Source organism: Myiozetetes cayanensis, unplaced genomic scaffold (assembly GCF_022539395.1).
Source record: "Myiozetetes cayanensis isolate MyiCay16 unplaced genomic scaffold, myiCay2020 scf15, whole genome shotgun sequence".
In the NCBI taxonomy this organism is placed as follows: domain Eukaryota; kingdom Metazoa; phylum Chordata; class Aves; order Passeriformes; family Tyrannidae; genus Myiozetetes; species Myiozetetes cayanensis.
The window spans coordinates 15,411,369-15,437,698 of NW_026087159.1; the positions used below are offsets into that span (position 1 = coordinate 15,411,369).

The 26,330-nt window shown below is 50.1% G+C and overlaps 1 protein-coding gene across 2 annotated transcripts in view; it reads right to left on the minus strand.

Moving 5' to 3' along the window:
* Positions 1-26,330, minus strand: part of EDA (ectodysplasin A) — a 61,762-nt gene that overhangs the window by 2,498 nt on the left and 32,934 nt on the right. The window contains exons 2-7 of one of the 2 annotated variants that reach the window (XM_050310753.1): positions 22,560-22,665; positions 6,977-7,006; positions 3,718-3,897; positions 2,420-2,454; positions 2,271-2,322; positions 632-756 (exon numbers count right to left, since the gene is read on the minus strand). In XM_050310753.1, coding sequence (XP_050166710.1) covers positions 632-756; positions 2,271-2,322; positions 2,420-2,454; positions 3,718-3,897; positions 6,977-7,006; positions 22,560-22,665 — 528 coding nt within the window. Of the gene's footprint in view, positions 1-625; positions 757-2,270; positions 2,323-2,419; positions 2,455-3,717; positions 3,898-6,976; positions 7,007-22,559; positions 22,666-26,330 lie in introns of both variants that reach the window. The other variant, XM_050310751.1, reaches the window with a different exon arrangement.

A 26,330-nucleotide genomic window follows, 5' to 3' on the forward strand; every position in this document is an offset into this window, starting at 1 on the left:
TAAATGACAATCCTTCTCCTGCTTCGGATTTGAATGGGGAGAGGAAATGATGCCTTATTAGCTGCACACTCAGTCAGAACACAGCAGTTTCTCTTTGTTTAGCCCTCTCTGCAGAAGCAGGTGGGACATCCATCATCGGGACCAACCGAGGCGGCAGCGGGGCCATCCCTGCAACGTGTGGGGTGAGGCCACGTGGGAGAGGGTGAGTTACCTGGGCTGGAGTTTGGGCAAACCACCTGGGCTGAGAGTCCTGCGCTTGCAGAGAGCGACGTGGCTTTGAAATGACCACGAATTGCCTGGGGTTGGGTCTTACACATCCTTTACAGCACAGAGTGCAGCGTCCTGTCTGCAGGGAGGTTTGGGAGGGCTGGAGAGCGACTGCACAGAGAACTGGAGATGACCAAAGGGCACTGGGGGGTTTGGGATGGGGACAACTAATCCCTTGAGGGCGCTGGGACGGCGAAACGTGTGTGAAACTGCGTCCTCCTGGCACACCCCCAGAGCTGAAGCGGTTACAAGGACACACAAGCTGTTGGCATTTGGTAGTTGTCTGGAGCCCTCTCGTGGTTCATGCAAGGCTTCCATTGGAACACAAGAATAGGAGTTAGCCTAGGACCGTACTCACTTCTACCTGACTATAGATGAAGTATGTGCCGTCCACCAGTACCTCCAGCTCCCCACTGCGGGCATGCAGCTTAAACACCTTGGGGTTCATAGTGATGCGAGACCAGTCATTGAGGACTCCACCTGAAAGATCTCAGTATGAGAAAACGGCAGTCACTCAGTACCTGTCAGAGGAAAAGCGCGGGAGCACAAAAATACAGTCACGCTGCGGGGGTCACACGGTCCAGAGTCAGGGAATTCAGTGGGACAAGCCCAGAATTCAGGACTCGGGTGTGAGAGCTGGGACTCCTCTCTAGCCCTGATCACACAGCCCCTTGCTGGGGACACCCATTTCCTGCAGTGAACAGCAGGACTGGGGGACAACTCAGATCCCATTCTGCCCCTGCCTCTCCGCTCCCTGCCCCCCGTCCGAGCCCGCCAGGCTGCAGCTGGACACAATTCCTGGCTCACAGCTCCAGATTGTTCCCAAGCAGCAGGGAAGGATGCTCACAGGGCATTCCCACTCTTAGACAGCAGCATGCCCTCTGTAAACCCTCAGCATTCCCAGTCATAAAGGGATCACTGCTTTCTGAACGTAAGCAAACGGCCTCTTTTCCCTCATATTGTTCCTGGACAGGGGTGGTTTCCTTTGAGCTTGGGAGGGGCTGGAAGCACACTGCCCTATCCCTGAGAAATTCCAGCTCCCACTCTCACAGCTGCTGAGGGAGAAGCTGCCCTCCCACAGCAGCAGTGGCCAGCCCTCCTCATCCCATGTGTGAGGCAGGAATTCCTGGACAGGGGTCCTGCAGCCCCATCCTGCTGCCCCACCCTTGGGAGTCTGGGATAAGGGGATACATCCCAGGGCTGCCTGTGCTCCCCAGGGAGCTGCACGAGGGGACTCAGGAAGGGGACAACGCATCCAGCTCCTCTGCAGCTCAGCCAGAGCAGGGAGGCAGCAGGAATGGATGGGCCCCAGCTGCTGGCAAAGAGAGCAGGAACTCGAGGAGAGCTTGGGTGGGGATGCAGGGAGGAGGAGGAGAGCAAGGAGCTGCCTGTGGATGTGAAATGCCTCAGCAGGGCTTGAGATAATGGTCCAGAGGCTGTTGGTAGGGTTGGAGGTGCTCAAGGATCCCAGGAAGAGCTGGTGGCCTGGACACCTTCGTGTCCTCACACCACTGTGCCTTCCCTTGCCTTAAATTACTGGGAAATCGGAGGAACACGGGATAATGGGGATGAGGCAGGACAAGGATACGCTGAGGGATTCAAATGGAACGGGGGGGTGTGAAGGTTGGCCACTGAGGGGCTGGGGAACACTGGTGGGAGGTTGGAGGAGGCCCAAAATGTACCTGGAGGTCAGGGAGATGCAGTGGGACAGAATTACTGGGATATACAGGATAGGGATAACCTGGGAGATAAACAGGAGCTCAGGGGAAATGAGAACAAGACTCTTCTCAGGGGGTCTGGGCAGGGGAATTGGGCTGTCCTGGGGGATAACAGCAGTGAAAATCTGGGAGCCCTGTTATGGGATGGACTGAGACCTAGCTACGAGGCCATGGGTGCAGGGAAAATCTGGGAGCCCTGTTATGGGATGGAATTAGAGCCAGGTAAGAGGCCATGGGTGCAGGATGGGCCCTTTCCAGTAACCACCAATATCAAGAGATCCTTACCATTCTTCACTTGGATTGCTGAGCCTTGGCCTTGAAGGTGGACCACAGCTGGCTGCAAACACCAAGCACAGCATTAGCAAATGTAGCCAGGAAATGTTTACAAAAACCCCCTCCCAAGGCTGGGCTTTTTCCAGGGAAGATCAACCCACCTGGATGTCTCTGGAGCCGGCCTTGTCTGTGGCACCTGCAAAAGGCAATTTCACGTTGTTGAAGAAGGGAGTTGAGTGAAGAATCCCACAAATAAAACTTCTCTTACACCATAATAATCATTAAACCCCCACAGAAAGAAAACTTCTCTTACCCCATAGTAATCATTAACCCCCCATCGACAGGGGGAGGACAGCACCACAATTATGGGGTGCAGGCAACATTAAAATATATAAAACATAAATATTAAAAAGCATAAAAAATACATAAAGAAGCCAAATATTTACCCTACATTTCCCTATTTTATTCCCGCATTTCCGTCATCAAAATTAAAAATTCAACTGCTATTCAACCAGTTTCCACTAGAAGGAAAAATTGCACAACCCTTTCCCTGCTCTGTAGCGGCCAAAAGCCTCTTGGTTGCCAAGATGACAAGTTTCCCTCTGCAGTAGCTCAGGTCATTCATTGCATCCCAGCTCCAGGCTGCAATCTCCCTTCTCTGGGAGCCAAAGCCCCGTTAAGGAGGAGATGCCTGGGGCAGGATGCTGGAGCTGAGGGCTCCTGCTGCTCCTGCCTCTGCTCAGGCAATTAAGGATCACAGAATCCCAGAGTGGTCTGGGCTGGAAGAGATCTTAAAGATCATTCAGTTCCAACCCCCTGCTGTGGGCAGGGACACCTTCCACAATTTCTGAGAGAAAAACTGAGAAGTCTCCAAGTCTTCCCTTGAGCTGTGTGAGCTACAGGGTAATAGCTCTGACATCTCTGGAGATGTGTTCATTAATACTGAACTGCCCATGTGTATATAACAAACACTGCTGATGGGAATGTCCACTAACCTGCATCTTAAGGCGTTATTAAATTCACGGATTTTAGCAAAATAACCACCATGTGACTCCATGGAGCAATACTGTGGTGCAGATACAAGGAAATGGAGAAAAACAGAACCAAGAACTGCAGGAGAAAACCATTTTTCTCTGCATGGCAGGGGAGGGAAGGGAAGGTAGGGGTGGGAATCTGCTGTGGTTCCCACCTTCCAGGTCCTGACGCCAAGAATCATGGAATCACAGACCGGTTTGGGTGGGAAGGGACATTAAAGGTCTTCTCTCTCCACCTCTTGCCACCTTCCACTAGACCAGGTTGCTCCACGCCCCATCCATCCTGCCCCAGGACAGCCCAGCCCCGCTCCAGGATGCTGTGCCACCCCACCCCGACACTCCTCGGGTGGGACACGGAGCCCTTGGGTTCCCGTGTGGATCTCCTGCGTCCCCAGCCGCGAGCAGAGCAGGGGCAGAGCTCTCACCTGAGGGGCCCTGCAGTCCGGGTGGTCCCTGAGGGCCTGGCGGGCCAGGGGGGCCGGGCGGTCCCATGACGGTTGTGCCGGGAATGCCGGGGATGCCGGGAATGCCGGGGGGGCCCTGCGGCCCGGGGGGACCCGGTGGCCCTTGGGGACCGTTGGGTCCTGGAGGCCCAGCCTTCTTTCCTGGAAAACACAAGGGCAGGTGTTTTACCTTCTGCACAAAACACAAGGGCAGGGTTACCTCCTGCACCTGGCGGGGCTTGGACCTGCAGGAAACGGCTCCGGGATGCTCTCTGGATCCAGTCAGGATGCTCCCCGTGACCCACGGACACTCCAACACACCCAGCCAAGGCTGGAGCGGTAAAGTCCAGATGAACCACTCCACAGTTTCCCAGTTTTCTGTTTGTTGATGGAAAACAGTGGAAATCTTCCCTACCTGTTACATATTAGGATTAGGAGATGATCCCCACGGCTTGGTCTCCTCCAGAGGGCAGTTCAGAGCTGAGCTCCAGTGTTGCTGGAGGAAACCCTGTGCTGCTTGGGCCTCAAAATAATTACATATTTTGGGCTCTGGATGGAGGGGTAAGGGAAGGCCTAACCCCACCATGAAGGTGGAAGAACTGGAAAATTGTTACAACCATGGAATCACAGGATGGCTTGGGTTGGAAGGCACCTTAAAGACCATCCATTTCCACACTCTGCCCTGTCCAACCTGGCCTTGGACACTTCCAGGGATGGGGCAGCCACAGCTTCTCTGGGCAACCTGTGCCAGTATTTTATCAACCTCATGGAAAAAACCTTCTTCCTTAAAATGATCCTCAAACACATCATGTGGCCCCAGGAAGAGAAATGGCACAACCACATCAGTAACTACTCACACAAAGACACAGTGGACTGAAAACAGGTCTGCAGGGAGAGCCTGGCTTGTCCTCAGCTGATTTTCCAGGTCCCCAACAGAAATGATGTTCTTTTGATGTAGTTCTTAAGATGCCAGTTTGTAACAGCTTTTATGCCAAAGAATGTAAATGGAGCAAAATCACTGCAATTGCTGCCACAAGGTCCCCAGTAGGACAGAATTAAACACTTTGCTACATGACAGCAGCAGTTGGGATATGAAATTATGGTTATTGGAATAGTTTCCAAGTACATTTATGTACTTGTTTCTCGACTAATATCCATCTTTGTAATGGGGTGTAACTGTAGGGAGAAATCCATCTATTTTAGTCAGGAGGGGTGGAAATCTCTAGGTGGCCATTAACCAGGAACATGGGCACATGGACTCCAGTGTGGAACAACTGTGAGGGCAATTTAAACATCCAGACAACTAAGTTAAAGTAAGCAGGGGTGAGTAAAATAACACTGGTGTCCTAAAAAAGGTGGTGGGGGGGAAGGTTTAAGGGGACAAATCTCCACAGCAAATACCTCTGCTCAGATCAGCAGCCGTGACTTCCAATCCACGCTGGCCACAATCCAGCCTCCCCCTAATCCAGCGATTTTCTTCCTTGGGCTGATGATGTGCCCAGGAATTGATCACCCTGAATCACACCCATCACCTCTTTCCCCTAAAACACCCTGAACTCCTCTCACTCACATCCCCCCAGTCCAGGCTATCCGCAGGGAGGATCGAACGCGGGGAGTTGGGAATGCTGCTGCTGTCACTCCTGGCTTTCCTTCCCAAGAGGGATACAAATTACAGCTGGTTTAACTCATCTGCCTCAGAAGTCTGGTCTGCTACTAAGGGAGCTGCTGGTTGAGCAGCGAGACAATTGCACATCCCACATTTTTTGTGCGTTCCCCTCCTTCAAGTCAGCTCAACTATTTCTCTGCATTAAGAAATCTCCCTTATTAAACTCTCAAGGCAAAAGATATTTGATTTATTTGTCTGAGGGGACCCCAGCCTTTCTATCAGCTCTCCAGGGAGGGTCCCAGCACCCAAATCCCAGCCTGCCAAGTCTCCTGGTGTCCGTCCCCACGTACCAGGCAGGCTCTGAAACTCAGAGCAGGCAGAACCAGGGAGTTCTCCTTAATCCTCGCCCAGCAAACAATAAGATGTAACTCTAGAAAGAATTAAATGTGACAATACCATAAAATTGAACTATTTTATACAGCTGTACATAACGCAGCTCTAGGAGATCTGCCTGCCCCTCTGGAATTGCTCTGAACGCCACAGCCATCAGTTGTTATTAGCTGGGCTGATTTAATGTGGGTTGAGGGTTTCTGAGCTTTGTTAGGACAAACTCCCCCAACATAAAATTTTATGCTGCTTCTGAGAGTCAGTATAAATGAAGTCTCTAACTGTGGCCTGTTTCCTCCTCTCAGCTGTGGATCTGGAGTTTGCATCCAAGGATTACAGTGATTTGACAGGTTACTACAGTAGGACAGACATGGAAAGCTCGGCTGCTCCCGCTGTTGATGGTGGGCTGGAGCAGGAAGGGCTCTTGAGGGACACAGAAAATTGCTGAACAACTAACTGTTCTGTTAACTAAATACACATTAGCTACAACAGGAGGTAAGCAGTGAGCTGCCATTGCAGCTGTCAGTGCTTGGGTAGGAGCACCGCCCTCCATGAGCTGAGCTCCCCAGGCCTTGAGACACCACAACCTCCAGTCACACACACCTACAACCTGCTGTGAGCTTTTAAAGCGCTGCCAGAAGTGTTTGGATGGTTACAAGGGGCAAAGCCAGGTCAGTGACTGCGTTTCCCTGGAATTGAGACTGCAGCACATTTACGAGGAACAGCTGACAGAGCAACTCGGATCTGGGGACTCACTCAAGCTCCTGGTGTGTGTGACCATAAGTGTTCCCCAGGAGCCCTACAGAGACAAGGATGGCATCAGCAACCCAAGAAACACAGGGCTGCCTCCTGAATAACCCAAATCCCAACAACCCACTGACAGGTGTTGGGAAAAGCGGGATGCAAAGTGTGCCTATGGTGAGTCTTGGTGGGTCTGAAGGGGACCCCAGGCTGCAGGTTGGCAGGACTGGGATGACAGCCAAGGCTGGCAAACAGCAAGTGGCTCCTAATGCTGGTTCATGACTCAATTCCACTCCACTCTCTAATTATACCATCTTCAGGATTGCTTTCATACAACATAATTAACTTCCTTCAGTGTTTAGTGAAGTTTTAAGGGTGTTGTGGGTGTTATCCCTGCCCTTCCCAAAGCTGGAAGCTGCCACTGGTTTCTCCTTTGTGTTGTCCAAAGAGAACTCACAGCTGGGTAACAAACACAGAAAGGAAAATTAAGTTAAAATTAAAACTTACCCTTTTTCTTGTTTTTCACTGAGCTTGGACCTACAAAGAAAAAAAGAAGAAAACTAGTGAAATTCAGGGATCATTTCAGCAGAGCAAATCCCCATTGCCATTTCATTTTCCAAGTGGACAATGGATGAGTTTGCGGCCCATGAAGCTGCACTGGAATGGTCTGAGCTGACAGCAGTAACCCAAATATCAGAGCATCACAGAGTGGTTTGGGTTGGAAGGGATCTTTAAAGATCATGTGGTCCAACCCCCTGCTGAATCCTTGTGAGCCAAGTTGTTTAAAAATAAGAATAAAATACTAAAAAAACACAAAAGCAAAGAATTATTCTGAACTGGCTGTTTCGAACAATGGGAACCCAAAGCTCCCTAGCACGAAGAGAAAATATTCATAGTGAAGCTGAGAAAGGACAGGACTTTTTGAGCAGAGGCTGAAGTGTGAAACATGTTCCATTGCTTCCCCAAGAATTAATCACGGATGGGAATGAACTGCAAAATTCCCCAGATATTCCCTTGCTGTTCATCACTGAAATCCCTCTAAAACCTGGGTTTTAGCACATGTTGATGACTGAAACCACCTTTAACTGAGATAGAATTACAACAAATGGAAGGTAACGAGGTTGCTTTGAGTCTGAGGTGGTGGAGAAAGGCAAATTCCCAACAGAAGTGCCATTTTCCACAGTTGGTGAGAGGAAAGATGAGAGAAGGATCAGAGGAATAGCCAGCAACCTTACAGATGCCTTTTTAACAGGAATAATAATTTCCCTACATGATGCTGTTGAGTCATGGGAAAATTATGGAATTATCTAGGAAAGACATTATCTATAAAAGGCAATACCTGTAAATTTTAGGAAGAAATCCTTCCCTGGGAGAGTGGGGAGGCCCTGGCACAGGTTGCCCAGAGAAGCTGTGGCTGCCCCAGCCCTGGAAGTGTCCAAGGCCAGGTTGGATGGGGTTTGGAGCAACCTGGGCCAGTGGAAGGTGTCCCTGCCCACAGCAGGGGGTGGAATGGGATGAGCTTTAAGATCCCTTCCGACCCAAACCATTCTGTGATTCTATCATTTAAAATACTATTTCTGCTAATCCACTATCTTTTTTACAACGTTCACACTGTTAAAACAGGCAGACAGGACAACACATGGGCTTTCCAGCAATGCCAGGCCCAGACCTCACCAGGAAGCCGCACCAGCAGGACCACCGCGAGCTGACGAACTGCAAGACCTTCCACGCTGGGCAGACAAGCTCCAGTTTTTTGGCCATTCCTGAGCTCCACCAGCCCTCCTCGTTGGAGGCACCAGCTGGTTCATAACATTTCCAGCGAGGAGAAAAAAACACCCACCCTTTAAAAACCCTTCCCCCCAGCCCAAGGCAGCGAGACGCGAGCGCAGCGCCCGTGTCTGCGCGGCCCGCGGAGTCACGAGAGTTTATTTCATGTTCCATACATCACACCATCAGCGCCACGGCCAGAGTGAAAGTACAAATAGCTGCGGCCAGCCAGACGCATCGCGGCTGCCTGCAACCAATTAGCTTCAAAGATGAATGGGAGGAATGAGAACCACATGGGACGGCAATGTTCGCAGTCCGTATTACAACACACGCATCTGTTCCAGGCACGGCAGAGAGAGATGTTACGGCCCTGCAAGTGGAGCTTTCGACAGACACGGGGAATACTTCTGACACGAGGAGGGGGGAAAAAACAAAACCCGGTGTTATTAGGCTTGGGAGCTTCTGACTCTCTGGGGTTTGCATCTGTTCGCCTCCCAATAGCAGGGGTGGGGAATTTAATTGTAGCACGGAGCTGAAGGTTCGTCTCGTGGAGCAGAAGACAAAGTTTTGCTCATTTTTGCTCAAAACGGTCAATTCATGAGCTCTTGCTCAATTTAGGCTACAGTGGTAATAAATCACTGAGTCTGAGAAGCTGAGGGCCACAGAAATTTCAGATCAGTGCTCCCTCAGAACAAAAGGTGCTGAGGCACAAGGCTTAAAACCTTGACTTGATGCACATTATCCAAACACTGATGTGCAGAGGAGAAAAATTATAATCAAAAAATCCTTTCTGCCAGGTTTTCCAGAGGCCAGAACCCAATATTTAAGCACTAAAGCTTGTTAAATGCTGCAGTGGTTGAAAACATAAATAATACTGTTATAATATAATGGCTGCCCCATCCCTGGAAATGTCCAAGGCCAGGTTGGACAGGGCTTGGAGCAACCTGGTCTAGTGGAAGGTGTCCCTGACTGGCAGGGGGGTGGAACTGATGGTCTTTAAGGTCTCTTCCAACCCAAACTAGTCTGTTAATTAAAGGTTAAATATTTACAGGTTAGGCAAGTCTTTCCTACAGACTCCTCTGTTCTTCCCACTCCAAGATGTGGATCTTGGCACAGGCACCATGTTCTCGACTGCATCAACAGCCTTATAACAAAACCAGGCACAAGACACCTACTGCTACTCCAGGGTCTACAGACCTGCTACCTTCCTGCAGAAGGAAGCTGGTTTGATGTGAAGAGTCCCCCACTGATCAATGTTGTTCACTTCTGCTCTCATCTCTACTCCCAAGGTCTTTGCCATGGTGCCCTTGAGGATTTATTCCAGTCCTGATGGCACCTGAGAGCAATCCAAGGTCTCAGCTGCTCCCTGGCACCTCTCTGCCCTTCTTTACAGAAATAACCTTCAGTCACCTTCCCTGTGTCACCCCCACTCCTCACGAATCCCTTTACACATCCATTAGCAACGTCCTGGAGATCCAGCTCCTGGTGCTGACTGCTGGGATCAAACACCCAAGCAGTTATCCTCCCAGACTTCTACCCTTCTTCCCACTAATCCCACCCCCTTTCCACATGCTGTCTGCTCACCTCTGAGGTCAAACCAGACCCCAGACCCAGGGAAGTCCATCCCCTTCTACATTTCCTGTCTTTCAACTGAAATTAAGCCTACATTTAACCTCTAATCCCCCCTTGAAGGAGCTGCCAGCTCTGTTCACTCCCTGGTTCCAGCTTTGCCAGAGGGAGGGAAGCTGACCAGAACTGTTAATACAGAAGAGGACTGGGATAGCTGAGAGGACAGGCTGGATGGCTTTGAAGGATAATAAGCATGGAATGAGGTTCAGCCATACCAAATATATAGTCCTATAAAATATATATACATGGGAAATCATAAACTGCTCTGCTGGGTCATGGAGCTCCTCAGGACAACACCTGCACATGTTCAGTTGCTGTCACTCAGCCAGGCAAGGCAGAAATACAATCCCAGAATGGAAGTGCCTCTGGAAGACATGGGGGAATCCTGCTGCCCCTCAGGGAGCAGCCAGTCCTGATCATCTAATGCAGAAAGATGAATTGAGATGAGAGGAATTTCACAGAAGGGCTCCTGGGGTGGCCATCAATGCTGGGAAAAGGTGAAAGCACCACTGGGAGAGGCTCTGGTGATGGGCACGGAGGGAGAAGACCTGTCAGGGCTTCAAGGACAGCACTGGCACGTCCTCACACCTGTGAATTGCTCCCCAAGACCATTAGTTTGGAAATGAGAATGCTCCCAAGAAGGAGCAAACACTTGGAGGGGATCTTCTGGATCAGAGCAAGAAGTCAGTGAAGTGACCTGGTGATACTGCTGAAATGTCCCTCCAAAGCTCTCCAGTCCCTCTGGCAGCTGAGTTCTGCATCCCAGGATGGCATTTCCCCAGCAGGAATGCTGCACACTGGGCTTTGGAGACCCTGGCTTTGAGCAGCATTCCAGAGCTAGACTTCTCCAAAAGCTCATTTTCCACAGGCACTGGGAAATAAAAGGGAAGGATAACAGAAGAGGGGGAATATCAAGGCAGCAAGAATGGTAAACAGTGAGGGAAAGGTACAAGCAGGAAAGGACAACTCTGTATGATGACAAAGCCCCAGCCCAAACAGAAGAGCCACCCTGGAATCCCACAGAGCCACCACAAGTGGAAGGCTCCAAACGATTCCAAATCACTTCTAGCAGAAGCACAGTGGGTTCAGACACAGACTTCTCACTTTGAGCTGAAGAAAACATTTACAAAGAGATGAGTTTTTGGTGCACAAACCCACAGCTGTGGCCCAGCAAGCAGCAGAAGACATCTAACCATGCTTCAGGGAGCAGGTTCCAGCAGCCCTACCATCTGCTGGATCACTTCCAAGGGCTTCAGAAAAAAAAAAAAAAACAGATGGTGATGCAACTCAAGGATATTACATGTGACATGTTTTCTCTTATAAAGATTAATAGAGTTTACTCTCCCCCCCCTCTGATTTCTCTTTCCTCACGCTACACACTGCTATGATTTACTATAAATACAGAAATATCCCAAACTTCTTCAGGACATATGCTGATATAAATAGGATATTAAAAAACCCCTGTGTTCCCTTATTAGCTGTGTGTGTGTGGATTAACAAGAAATAGTTCAAATTCCTGCAAAACAGTTCAAACTGGTTTTACTGATGGGAACAGATCTTTGTAATTACACTTATTTCATATAAAACCTATAAAAGGTTGACCATTATAGAAATCAGTCAAACAAAGGACATACCTACAGAGGCTGCTGAATGTGCTCGAATTCCCAGTTGCCAAGAGCAGAATGAAGTCACCCAGTGCCACAACCACGTTTTAGCTGCATCATTCAGTTCAGAACAGACACCAGCTGATGTTTTCAAGGTGTTCTTCAGTTTGGGGAAGGGAGGGAGCAGCAACCACCATTTTCAGGTATCCATCCTTTGCAGGCTGTGCCAACCTGTTTTCAGAGTTCACTGCTGCCCCCTGGGACAAGCTGTCCCTTGCCTATTTTCCTGGCACTAAGTTATTGTGGAATAATCATCAGTCTTCTTATTTAAGCACCAGACTGGTCTGGGGTATTTGTAAGACCAGATAATTCAAGTGAGCCATCCCTGTTTCCATCACTATTCTGCCCTGAGAGATGAGAGGGTGGAGGTACTGAGAAATTATTTTCATCCCAGGTTACAAACACAATCAGAGACAAAATCCTGGTGATTATTGAGATGTCAGCATCATCCAGAACTGTCACATCACTTCTCAGTCCTTCATAAAATACATATTAAATTGTTAAGTCACAGAATCACAGAATGGTTTGGGTTGGAAGGGACCTTAAAGATCATCCAGTGCCACCCCATGCCATGGGCAGGGACACCTTCCACCAGCCCAGGTTGCTCCAAGGCCTGTCCAACCTGGCCTTGGACACTTCCAGGGATGGGGCAGCCACAGCTTCTCTGGGCAACCTGTGCCAGGGCCTGCCCACCCTCACAGGGAAGGATTTCCTCCATATATTGAACCTAAATCTCCCCCTTTCACTTTGAACCCATTATTCCTTGTCCCAACACTCCAGTTCCTGATGGAAGTCTGTCTCTGGCTGCTCTGCAGCCCCTTCACATACTGGAAAGAGGTGGAGTCCCCACCCCTGGAGGTGTCCAAGGAAGGCCTGGCCGTGGCACTCACAGCTCTGGGCTGGGGGACATCGGGCACAGGGTGAACTCCGTGATCTTGGAGGTCTTTTCCAGCCTCAGTCATTCTGGGATTCTCTAAATCCTGCCCATCAACCAACCCCTCTACATCCCTGTTTCACCAATGCTAAGGTGGAAAGAGAAGTTCAAGTGTTACCTGAGATTTCAAGTGGTGACAAACCTCCTGCTGACCTGGCTGTAAGTTGTGCCAACCAATAAGATCAAAACCCTCCACTCGGTCGAACCTCCAAAATTCAGTTGTTTCCTCCACAGCAGCAGTGCAGTGACATTCACTTCATTCTCATGGGTAGGAGATATGTAAAGCTTTTCAAATATTTCTAAGCACAGCTTTATTAATGCCAGATTATGGTGGAGTTGGGGAGAGAGGGATGTCAGCTCCCAGCACATGCTTAATCTAGAACATGTGCTCTGGGGGAGGTTTGGAACCAATATGTTTTCAACATTTTCAGGAAATTTGGTCTATCCAGATGAAAGCTTCTTGGACCCTACTGAACTATCAGTCAGTGATACAAATACTGGAACAAGAGGAATTTTTTCCCTTTCCCTGAAAAAGAAAGTGCTGCTTCACCAACTCCAGACAGAAGGGCAACAGGTCTTGAAGAGCAGCTCTGGCATTATTACTCCAGAATATTTAGAAAAGATGATAAATTATAGATCTAGGAAAATATCCCAGAAATAAAACACATCCTGTGCTACTCCAAACTCCTGATGTGCCTTGCCAGAGTGGTTTTTTGAGGGGTGGGACGAGGAAGGGGGCTCTTCTGCTAAGTGTGGGGGAAAGATGCTGCCCATACTTCCAGGCTGGACCCCAATCAGGGATGTGATGCTCCAGTACCAGGCTAGAACTGATTTCAATAAATCTGAGTATAGGGAATACACTCTGTAAGAAAACAGAGCAGGGAAGGATGAAACAGAAAGATGATGTGTTCCTGTGTAGGGCAGAGCCCAGGACCATTCAGCTTCCCTCGACCACCACTGGTGCTTTCTGTCTGCTTTTGTTTCAGGCTTGTTTCAAAACTCTCAAAAATTCCTATGTGAAAAGACCATAATGCTCTGTGTCTGGATACATCCAACACTGAGAAGCTCCACGACAGCACCCCATAAACCAGCTCCCTCCTTGTCCTTCCTCCCACAGCAGTTCATCCCCACCTGCTGCTCCACCTGCACAGCACAGACAGCCCGAAACTTCTGCAGTCTTTGCTGGGTGGCTGCCCTGTCCCACTCTGGAGTTACAGACTGCTGAGTCCCCAAAAATGGCTGGGAGCCAACTCGTGGCTGACAGTTCTGATTCCCCACCCCTGTGCTGGACTGAGCTGCCCCACACCCAAAGCCAGTCTCCCAAAGCCAGTCTCCTCCGGCCTGCGAGATCAAGGAGAGTTTGCAGCTCATTTTGGACTCTTCAGAGGCACTCCCTTGGCCACATCCACTTTTTGAAGCAATTCTTCAGCTCTTTGATGGACTTTTCCCACGTCTCCAGGGGAAGTGTCCCGCACTGAGGTCACTTCTGGGGCTGCCTGGCCGGAGGGCGTGAGCAGAGCTTGTGCACCGACACCAAGGGCTGAGAATCATTTCTCTTGTGGTGGGTTTGGTATGAGAGTGGCCTTGTGCTGCCTCCCTGCTCCCCTCCTTGCATTCCACCAAAGGACAAGCCTCCATCCATGTGTCATCCAGATGAGCAGCTGCTGCTCCAGGAGCTCCATGGATCAGTAGCCTGCTCCCTCCCTATTCCTCTGATCCCGCACACCAGACCCCAGCTCAGGCTCATCGGTCTGAAAACACACGGAGAGAAGTCACAGCTCATCCCAAGCCATCCCTGGAGCCCCTGGAGCGACACGAGATGCCAGAGAGCCGCAATCTCTCCTCTCAAGCAGCTTCAGATGACACAAGATCTTCATCATGGAACAGGTTTTTGGTTTGTTGTTGAGGAAGTTTTTTGCCTCCAGCCAATACTCAGAGATTTTTGCCAGTTTTGACACAACCCAGGACTCTTCAGGGAAAAACGTGGTCAAGCTCTTAAGGACAGTCAAAAACAAATATACAGAGAGAATGTCAACAGTGACAGCAGGTTGGGATGTAGTTTATCCTGATTTTTACTCATATTCAAGGGAAAAAAATCTGGTTACTGCAGTTCAAGATGATCAGAACTGAAGTGTGAGTCTGAGACAGACCTAAGGGACCATCAGTCATCACCCTGCTCCAGGTAAAGGTGCTGTGCTGAGCAACACCCCAGGTGGAAAGGATGGAGGGAGGAGGATTAATAGAGCTGCTCTCATGCATTCAACAGATTTTTCCACCTCAAAAGGATGATGGGACTCGAAGGCCATCAGGTGCCATTTGAAGGGAGGTGCTGGAGCACATGGAGACCCCCCCAGCCCTGGGTGTCTCCTAAGGGCTTTTTGCATGAGCTAAAAAATAGGTGCAGGATTGCAGAAGAACCAGGCTGGAACAGAGATTGTCCTATAGAGGTCTGTCATCTCTGCTGTTGTCACCTCTGTCACAGTGCTTAGGGGGGACAGGGCTGGATCCAGTCACTCCAGTTCCTCCACGACCTCAACTCTGCTCATCCACCACCCAGAGCTCTGCTGAAAATCCCTCCCCACTGCTTTCTTGGGTAAGGCAGACGTGTCCTTACTCACTGCAATGGGAATCCCTTTATAGGACACAAAGAACAACCAAGCTGATTTATCTCCTCCACCCCATCCAGATCCACCCTGGGAGCAGTGGCAAGGTACCAGGACAACCTGCTGGCACCACGAAGGCTCTAAAAAACCATCTCCAGTCTCTGCTGAGTAGGTGCAAGGACACCACAGCGCAAATGTGGTCACGAGCAAAGACAGAATCCTGCTCCCAATTAACTACAGAGCCACTGTTGCTGGCAAACTAATATTGCACTGCCTCCTCAGAAACACAAAAAGCCAATCAAACATAAATCTCCACCCTTCTTAACTCGCTCCCACATAATCAGTCCCAGCCAAGTTCCTGGGGTTCACACCAGAACCTGTGGCCTTCATATTTCATTTTCCACACTCTCGCTGGCTATGGAAGGAGATGATGTGCCTTTTGTTTCCCTGCAGGCATTTAGGTTGGATTCCAAGCCCTGGGTCCTTAAGCAGAGCTGACAAACAACATTACTAGTTCTAATTCGAGTATCTCAAGGCTTTTTTTGGCTCTGGCTGGACTCACAAGGCTGATTTTCTATACACCACTGCACCCTATTGCTTCCTTTATCAATCCCACATATTTGAACCCCACAATTTAAAGCGTAGTATTACAGCTGTGTTTTTATTTTGTTTGTTTTATTCGCCTGTTGCTTAACACAAAACACTCTGACATTTTTAGTCACATCCCACTAAGATAAACAACTAACATATGTCATGAATTCCAGCAGAAATGATTCCCAAGTGGGGCTGCAGCAAAGGTTTTAACCCGGCCTACGAGAGGCTCTCCCAGATTGTTTGCTGGATGTTTGAAACGCGCCCTTCCCACCACGGATATCCATAAGGAATCGAGGGCAGGTGGGAGGAAATCTCTTGGACTGTCTCATCCCTGCAGAACTTGACATGTTTTTCTCCTTCCCGTACGTAATTCTGCCTGATGGGATGGAAAACCTCTGTAGCGTTGAGCAGCTGCCTGGGAACTGAGGGTTTAATTACATGGAGCAGTGTGGAATTTCTATCCAAGGATCTGCCTGTGTGCATCCACATGCACTCCTATGTGGATAAGTCTGAAGGGGGGGAAAAGGAGGGAAAAAAAAAGGAGGAAAAAGAAGGAAACCCAAGAGAGATCCCACCACTCTTGGGAAGATTGGATGAATTAGAAAAGAGGAAGAAAGAAGGAAACCCAGGAGAGACCCCAGCACTGCTGGGAAGCCCAAGTGAAGTCCCTGCAGCAGCTGGGACACAGGGAAGCGCTGCCTGGCTCAGCCAACTCCTGTGTTTGTCCATCCAAACGGATGCAGGGACTGCCTCAAACCCTGCTCGTGTTAGTGGGATCAGATCTGGCTCCAACAACGTCTCCATAGATCACAGCACACAAAGCCCTCATGAAAACAGGCACCCCATGCCTCATTCACAGCTTGTTCACTAAAGAGCTCCCCAGTGCAGCTCTGCAGGACCTGAGTGGGATCTGCCACCCCTGCCCGCTGGGAAGGTGGACGTGGCCCAGCTCTGCACCAGCTCCTCGACTCAGAGCAACCAGCCGGGCTTGGAGCACGTGCTGAGCACCTCGTGTCTGCCTGCAGAGCCCTCCCTGGCCGTGGCCAGAGCTGGTTTACGCACAGAAATCAAAGCTCAGCTGCACGTGCTCCGGCAAACAGACAGTGGAGCCCGGGAGGCAGCGCCTGAGGAGCTGAGCTCGGACCCACAGGACTCAGCTGCAGCCACATGCCTGCCCCTGGAACATCTGTTCTGCTCTCCTTAGCCCTGGCCCTGTTTTGTAACACAAGAAACTCTCTGAGATTCCTGAAGTTCAGCATTTGACCCGAGGCGCTCCGAAAAGCCCCGGTTTTCAGGGGTGGAATTCAGAGGGGATCAGCAGACCCTTCCACCAGCGCCGGGCCCTGCTCCACACACAGCTGCGGGGACAGCCCAGGAGCTCAGTGTGTGTCAGCACAGCCTGTGGGAGCACCAGGGATCCATCAGGACAGCTCTGCAGCCACCCACAGGTGCAGTCAGTGCCACTGTCTGAAAATGCCATGGAGGGGACACCGAGCAGGGAATTCCTTCTCATCTCGAGCCTCCTGAATATCCCCAGCAACTCGAACTGTTTCCGTGGCCCCCCCACCACCTTATCCGAACCAGACAGGAGTACAGGGAAGGACAAACACCCCCCCAGAGCAGCTCCACGGACGGGACAAACCTGCACCACCTCATCACAGCCTCATAAACATCCCAGTAATGAAGCAGGGTTTCTTCTGGAACAATCCAGATCCCAACTGGAAGGGCTAGAGAAGAGGCCAGGAGGCAAACAAAGGTTGCAGATGGGTCAGAACACACTGACCACCGTGAATCCTGTGAGCCAGGACAATTCCTCATCCCAGCCACCACAGCAATGGACTTGCACCTCTCACAGCAAGTTAACTGCTTTTTATATTCAACATCCAACTGGGACAGCAACATAGCAGAGGTCAGTGAGGAATTCTGGACTCCAGCAGTTCATAGAATCATGGAATGCTTTGGGTGGGAAGGGACCTCAAAGATATCCAGTTCCACCCTCTGCCAGGGGCAGGGACACCTTCTGCTAGTCCAGGTTGCTCCAAGCCTTATCCAACCTTGGACACTTCCAGGATGGGGCAGCCACAGCTTCTCTGTGCCAGTGCTGTCACAGAGCCGTAACCAGCAACTAAACATCTCACTGGGACTTAAGGCACAAGACCTTATACAGATTCCTGTTACCATAAGCCTGGGAATAACATATGGAGAAGGATTTGTAAATAAACTGCAGTCTTAATTTAATCACAGTAATAACAAATGCTGACAGCAATGTCCCAGGAAAGGGATGAAGATTGTCCCCAAAGATTCAAACATCATCAGAATTCCCCCCTTTCTCCCGTTTAGGGAGAAATCCCAGAGAAGTTCTGGGGGAGATCAGTAAGAGCGAGCACTCTGTGCTGAGCCTTCCTTTTGGGAGCGTCTCCCGCGCTCCAGGATCCAGGAAATGTTCTGTATTTACTGCGTGCTCATCACCATGGCTGCGGAGCACAATGAGGCTCTATCGCCCTGCATCCATCTGCGTTTCTGGGAATGCCGGGGCTCTGGGAATTGCACGGGGCCGACACAAAGGCCCCGATTGTTCTGCAGGCAGAGGGATGAACCTGCCCTTTCCACAGGAGAGGAAGCCGCCAGGAAAGGCCACTGTTGTGATCTGGATATCAAAAAAAAGAGGGGAAAAAAGTCCCATTGCATGGTCAGCACTGCTGGACTGGGACAGGGGATGGCTGGGACACGGCACCTGCAGGATTGGGGCAGCCCAGCAGGAGCCAGGCACCCCCATCCAGGCTCAGGAATCAGCTACCTGCTAAACCACCCAAAAACCATCCTAAAAGCCAGGCTGCCATCAGCTACCTGCTAAACCACCCACAAAACATACAAAAATTAACCTAAGGCACCCTTAAACCATCCTAAAATCACCCTAAAAGCAAGGCTCTGGCATCAGCTACCTGCTAAACCATCCAAAAAGCATCCCAAGACCACCCTAAGATCATCCTAAAACCATCCTAAACCCGCCCTAAAACCAGCAAGCGAATCCTAAGAAGGTGAAACTCTAGACCCACGTAGCTGGTGCATCACTTCCAAAGCTCCAGGTAGCAGCAGGGATCGGAGGGAGCTTCTCCTCCCCCAGAATTTAATTTTCCTTTCAACCAAAAGCCTTTTGCAGCACTGACACCCTCGAGTTCTCCTCCAGGACTTTCCTCGGCAGGAAGAACTGCCAAAGTAGTAGGAACCAAATTGTTGTCAGCTTAAGGACAGCCATCTGCTCAGCCTCTTCCCAGCTGCCCTGCTCCAAATCAAAGCCTGGATAACAATCCCTGATGTTTCTCACCAAGCTCAGTATGAAAAAATCTAGGAAGGGGGAAAAAAACCCCAAACCAACAACCCCAAACCCAAAAAGCAAAAAAACCCAGAAACCAGGAAAGCAGCCCGGCAGGGATCTAACTGGGAACAGAGATGAAAGTAGGAGAAAAAGAAACTATTTTTTTTTGTTTAAAACAATGTTTTTTAAAGAGTCCTATTGACATCTGCTTTGTAAATGCTCTGTCATTATTTATAACCTCAAGAGCACGGAATTGTCTCTGTAGTTACAACCATGCTACTCCCAGATTTTGGCTTTGTTAGCAAAGAGCCAGCAGCATTTTTACTGGCACTCTGGGAATTGAGATCTAACATTTCATACCCAGTTTATTTAAAAGTGGACTAATTTAACATTCTTGATGGTTCCTTTTAGCACAACTGTTGCTAATTAGCAGCTCCGGAATGATTTGTTCATCTGGGAGCAACAGCGGTTCCACAGCAGCATAAATACACCAGGGCAAAAGGGAAGGAGGGGGAGAGGGGAAAATGAAGGAGAGGATTTGGAGAGGGTCAGGTTTTCGAGAACTAAAGGGAATTATGTGACAGGTGGAGTTGGTAACACAGAGGAGAAAAAACACAGTAAAAACAGAGTGTAAAAGGGGTAATCCTGGTCCCTGAGGAGCAGGAAAAACTGGTGGCAGCTTTTAAAGCTGAGCAAATGGTGGGTTTGGTGGCACGGACAGGAAAGTGGTTTAAAGATGATGATGCCAGGACTGGGACAGGCATCAGCCCCCAGCCATGCCCCCCAGTGTCCCAGGGCTGGACGGACAGACAGACAGTGGAGTGGGAGCCAGGCCGGCACCTCAGCCAGGACATGACCCCGGCTGCTCTCACTGCCTCCAGGGCACCGTGTGTGGGGGACAAACCAAAATGAAGCAAACACCATCATAAAACATGTCAGGAGGGTCAGAGGGCTGAAACCAGAGTCCTCAAAGGAGAGCCCCTGGAATCCCGGAGTCCTGTTTGGGAGGGACAGGATCCAACCGATGGCTTTGCACTATCTCACACAATTTTCCTTGGGTTTTTTAACAAAGAGGCACCAAAAGCAGCTTTGCTGCTCGTGGCCTCCCATGTCCCATCCCTGTGGCTCCGTGCCCTGGGCACAGCCATCACCCTCCCCTGCCCACATGGAACCAGCTCTGCCCTGGCCCAAACCCTCCTTTTTCGCAGCAAAAGACTTGAAAGCAAACTGTCCTAAAGAAAAAGCTTTTAGGGGAGAAACCAGGTTATTTCTGATGTTCATAAATCAAAGCCAGCCTGTTGTGGGTACCAAGGTGAGCAGGACTGGAAGAGCCGTGAAGGGGATGGAGCAGCCTCCCTCCAGCCATGGCTTACACACTTGGATCACTTTGGTCTTTCACCGCACGTGTGAAAGGACTTGAAAGTTCGTAAAATTAATTCCAGACAAATATTAGCGAGGCCTCAAGTGGAAAGCACATCTCCTTCCTTCTGGGAATTTATAGTTCATCCACTTTTATCTTCTGGAGGCTCTTTGGAGATCAAAGATTTGATCGACTTTCCCTTTGCAAAACTCACGGAGAAAACGGTGTTATCAGTACCGTGACATGACTTTATTTATTAGTGCAATGATTCACTGCCCTGCTCCAACACCAAGATTCCTTCACGAAGGTCTAAAACAAACAGCACGAGCTCCCCAAGGACAGGCTCTGCTTGTTTATTGATTTTACGGTTGTTACAAGGTCACTCCCTGCCCTGACAGCTCTCACTTGTTAAGTGCAGCTCTACCCAATAAAACCACCACGGACAAACACGAGGCAACCACTTGCCAAAGCCATGAGGAACATGACCTGTCCCTCTGGAAGTTTTCCCATCTCTAGCAGCTATGGGGTTGAAATCCCTAATTTACCAAAAGACACAGATAAAAGAATCCCAGAATCACTGAGGCTGGAAAAGCCCTCCCAGCCCACAGGTCCCTCCCCTGTGCCCCATCCCCACCTTGTCCCCCAGCCCAGAGCACTGAGTGCCATGGCCAGGTCTGCCTTGGACACCTCCAGGGCTGGGCACTCCAAACCTCCCTGGGCAGCCCCTGCCAAGGCCTGACCACCCTTTCCAGGCAGAAATTCCTCCTGATGTCCAACCTGAGCCTCCCCTGGCACAGCCTGAGGCCGTTCCCTCTCCTCCTGTCCCTGTTCCCTGGGAGCAGAACCCGATCCCCCCCGGCTCCCCTCTCCTGTCAGGGATTGCAGAGCCAGAAGGTCCCCCCTGAGCCTCCTTTTCTCCAGGCTGAGCCCCCCCAGCTCCCTCAGCCCTCCTGCTGCTCCAGACCCTTCCCTGAACTGGATAAGTGGTGGAAGTGCCCTGCATTTCTGGAGTGACTCAACTCTGAGCATCCAGAGAACGTAAAGGAAATCTGGGGAAGGAATGCCAGTCATAAAAGGACGACACATTTCCAGTCAAGCACAAGGATGATGAGCAAAGCCCTCGCTAGACACCGACTTTCAGCATCTCCCTCTCCCCTGCAGCGTTCCTGTGCACATCTGGCAGTGCAGAGGCAGCCTGAGGGACGAGGCTGGTCCCTCCCAACATCTGCCAGCACCGCTCCATCAGCACCGCTCGCAGCCAGTGGGAACTTGCTACCGGCACAGGGGGATGGTGAAGACACTGGGACAGATTTCAAGGGGTCGGTGGAAAAGGACCCAGATCCTGCCTGAGCCATCTGAGCAGCAGAGAGACCCCGGCTCCGGAGATGCCGGACCACACGGAGCTGGAATCACTCAGGGAGCCTGTACCAAATCCATCATACTTGTCAGCGTTCCGGGGAAGAGAACCCAGGGAGTTTCACCAAGCCCTTTCTTGGAGCAGAGCCACAGGGAAATGCTTTTCCACTGTGAAACTGTGAAGGTTTCAGGGGAGATGGGAATCTCATGGAGCTGGACAGGAAAACTAATGATAGCCAAGAGGATTTTAACAGTCAGGACTCGGGCTTAGCAGGCACCCAGCCATGCACAGACCACTGCTGCAGCATTCCCTTCCCCACTGTCCCTGGCATCCAGTCCTTTCTCCTCCCCATATAAAAGGGCACCTGTGCTCTCCTGCAGTTGGCAAGCACAGGAGCTCTTCCAGGAGGAAATGCTCATGTCTTAGGGTTATGACAATCATAAAAACACAGGATGGGAAATTAAATCCCTCACACTGAAATCAGGTACCTTTCCACTCTTCTAATCCAACTCTGACTTCCCTTCACACGGGCTTTGAACCCACCTGAGACTCCATTGCATTGCAAAACCCCCTCAGAGCAGTTCCCATTTAGTGATCCAGATGTTCCCAGCTGTTGGTTGGGTTATGAATAGCTTCTTGATGACTTTAAGCAGAGACAGGTGTGCAGAACAACAAATAAAGGCATAAAAGTACAAATTACAGCTTAAAACGAGCACAGAGCTCACTGTCAGAGGAGTCAAGGATGGAATTTGTAAGCTGCATTAATTCACACAAAATCACCTGACCTACAGTTGCAGAAATCAGAACTCCTGGAATTCCTCATCTGGAAGGGAACCAAAATCAGAGAGAAGCTGAGCAGGACTCACCATCGGGCCCTTCGCTGCCTTTACTCCTTTTATTCCGGCGGACACGTCTCCCTTCCTCTCCAATGTGCAGCTTTTCCTCGGGGTGAAAGAAGTTCAGCAAGGCCAGCTGGAAGAGGAAGGACAAGTCTAAGCATTTTTGAAGGGCTGGTTTAGCTGAGAAGAGAGATTGGAGTCTGAACACCACATCCATTCCATCAGGGACAGAGCGGGAGAGCCAAGGCAGATGGGAGGTGGCTGCTCAGGTGTGCTCAGCTCATCCCAAGCAGCTCTGTCCCCTTGGAAGCATTATAAGACTTGGGAAAACTCAGCCTGAGGGGTTTCAGCAGGGAGAATCCTTCCCCCAGGAGTGGGGGGCTGCAGGACAGGGACACAGGGAGATCTATAGCTGGAGATAATCAAACACATCAAAAGGCAACACGATAATTTCTAATTATTCTCTGCAAAACCGGCTCAATCCTGGAGCTCCTTCACCAGCATTGCTCACTGCCAGTAAGTTTTTCCTCTCTCAAGCTCTCTTCTGCAAGCCTTATTAGCTACTGAGATTCAAAGGTCTTCAGGGACCTTTAAATCCAACCCAATATACCACATAAATTAACACTTTAAACCTAGAGCAACGACATTTATAACACAAGCTTTTCCAAGAGGCAAAAATTTTATGTAGTGACCTCTTATTCAGGAAAAGGTTGCTGGTGCCTTTAAAACTCTTTCACAGGTTTTAAATCACCATCCCAACCCAGAAATTGGAATTTGGGCTAAGAAACCAGTCTCCCAGCTACCCCCGGGCACCACAGCTCATCACCAGCGGTGTTTTCCCCAGCTATTCCCACTTCATAAAATAAGGAATTCAAAGATTTATTAGGGAGCAAACACCTTCTGTGTGTTACTGCATCCACCAGCAGCCAGGGCTGCTCCGACCAGGATGGATTTCTCGATGCTGAATAAAGCCAATCACAGTTATTTAAGCTGTAAACACACAGAAACCCCAAACACAGCCCAAGACAAGAACCAAGGGACTTCAGAAAGCAGCCCCAAAGGTTATCAAGCACGTTATTGTTCTGAGAACAAAACCTGTGGCATCAAAAGCATCTTTCAAAGAGCAGAGGAGAATAAACACCTCCTGTGAATGGCTGGATAAGAGAGCACAGCCCATAAAAGTGCCTATCAACAGCAATAATCACTGAAGGCCTCTTTGCTTTGACAAAGGGGGCTCTCACCTCCCCTCTCCAGGCCATTCCCAAGTGATTTCCCGGGCACACGCTCTCCTTCCAACCTCAGAGCATCCCAGCCCTGCTTCATTCAGATCTCACATCTGCATCTTGCTTTACTCCCTGTGCCCACCTTCCCAAACCTCCCACATCCCACTGTGCTGCCCCAGGCATGGAGCAGGAGGCTCCTGGAGCACCACCAGCACCGTCCCCGACACAGCAGAGCAAGGCATGAGCGAAAAGTGAATTTTTCCTTAAATCACTAGTTTAGTTCAAGTTGAAACACTGCAGAACTAAGGGAAGGGACAAATTGCATCACAGTTCAGGTTAGGATGTCAATGAAATGCTGTTATTGCTTGGATCCCTTACTGGAGCTTTACCAAACACGATGAAATAGAGGCACTGAAAACGAAGCAGTGGAGAACTGGCCTGTTGGGATGTGCAGCCTCCTGCCCCCAAACCCTGTGGATCTGGCCCAGTGACACACGAGCTGCTCCCAGCACGACGCCTGAACTCGACACTTTTCATCCTGAGGAGATTTTGCAGTGGTACAGCCCCAGTGGTGTCAGAGCAAACAGGTTCCTCCCAGGAACAGGCTGTTCCTCCAGGCTGAACAACCTCCACTCTGCTGCTCTGCTCTCACCCAGGTTTTATTCTGATCTCACTCATCACTCAGAAAAAAACACTAAATATTGGCTAAAAGTAATCTGCCCACTAAACTTTGTGTTTAAGTCTAATCAGACTGAGTCAGAAAGAGAAATGACAGTGAGGGGTGGACGACTGAAACACACCTTTTACTCAGGAAATAAAACAACAAGCCCAGCATTTTTTATTGTGGCATTGACTGTGACCACACCAGCTGCTCCTGTGAGACAACTCCCACAAAACCCTGTTTTCCTGAAGAAGTGACACACCAGCACTCCACGCTGAGCCTGGGAATGGACACCACTGGTGTGAGCAGAGGGGGGAGTCTGTCCGAGGGAATACTTCCACAGGGCTTTTAATTATGCAAAAAATGGCATTTAGCCTCCAGAGCCTGGCTCAGAGGGGTTCAGAGGTCCAGGCAGGGAGGGAGGGAGTGCTCAGGATCACTGTGGGCTCAGGGACAGGGCAAAGGGTAAGGAAGCCCTTGCAGCCGCCCCGGGAACGCCCCGTTCAGCCCCGAGTTCTGCACTGATGAAGGTCAAGGCTCTCTCCACTGACTCAAGGGCTCCCTTGTTCAGGGGCTGCAGCTGTGGGACCTGGGGGGACTCTGGGGCTGCTGGCACAGCCATGAAGGGCCTGTCTGTGTCCGGCTGGGATCGCAGCCGGCACCGCTCGGAAGGGCAGCGAGGATTTTTCCATTCATCAACCCCGAGATATTCATAATCTATCAGGAAGGAATCCTTCCCTGGGAGGGTGGGCAGGCCCTGGCACAGGTTGCCCAGAGAAGCTGTGGCTGCCCCTGGATCCCTGAAAGTGTCCAAGGCCAGGTTGGAGCAGCCTGGGCTGGTGGAAGGTGTCCCTGCCCGTGGCAGGGGTGGCACTGGATGAGCTCTAAGATCCCATCCTGCTCAAACCTCTGCATCACCCTGTGGATCATGGGGCACCCTGGCTGTGGCACCATCCCTTCTGGAAGGTCTAAAAGGAATTACCACCTAGTCCACAATCTCACTGAAACTCCTTATCCTCAAAGTCACAGGGAACTGATTCTCTCAGACTCTGCACTTGCAGAGCCAGAGTAGTTTTGAGGAGCCCAGCACACACAGCTTCTCTTTTGGGAGCAGGTATTTTCCCTGCATGGCTCTGCCACAGCGACAGAGAAGTCTGAACCACCCCCACTTCCCTCCTCCCCTGACTCAAAGCCCTCAAATTACCTTTAATTTTAGAAACACCCTGAAGTTTAATTTTAGAAGCACCGTGTATATCCATTACAACTCAGTCATTCTAATCAAGAGAATCACTATAGGATGCAAAAAGGTCAAAAAGCCAAGAGAGGAAAAATCCCAGGGGGAAGCCAGACCTCAAAATAACCTGTGAAACAATAGCACAGGCAAGTCTCGCCAGGGGAATTGGTTCTACCTTGGTTTCTCTCACCAAAACAAAGAAAAACAAAGGCACGCATAGAACAGAGCTGATTTTCCCTGCAGAACCTGTGCTAGAAACGTGAGACAAAGCTTCCCTGGGATGGATGTCAAGGGAGCACTGTGGGAACTCCCAAAATACTGGAGCTTGTGGTCACTCAGAAACTCATTTGTAAGGATGGACATCCCACAATCTGCACAAGAAGGAATAAAAAATTATATATATAAAACCCCCATGTTTCTTCAAGTTCCCATAAAATAGGAAGCTTTCTTCAGGCTGTGAGCCCCAAATGTACCTCAGAGTTATGACTGCACACACAAACCACGAGCAGTAAGAAAACCGAGGCCTGGATGCTGCAGATACTATCAAATTTGCATATTTTACTGCACCACTCTACAAATGCCCTAAATAATGCACAACTCTCAGAAACACTTAACAGGAATGAATCACAGGGTCACAGAATGGTTTGGGTTGGGAGGGACCTTGATGACCACCCAGTCCC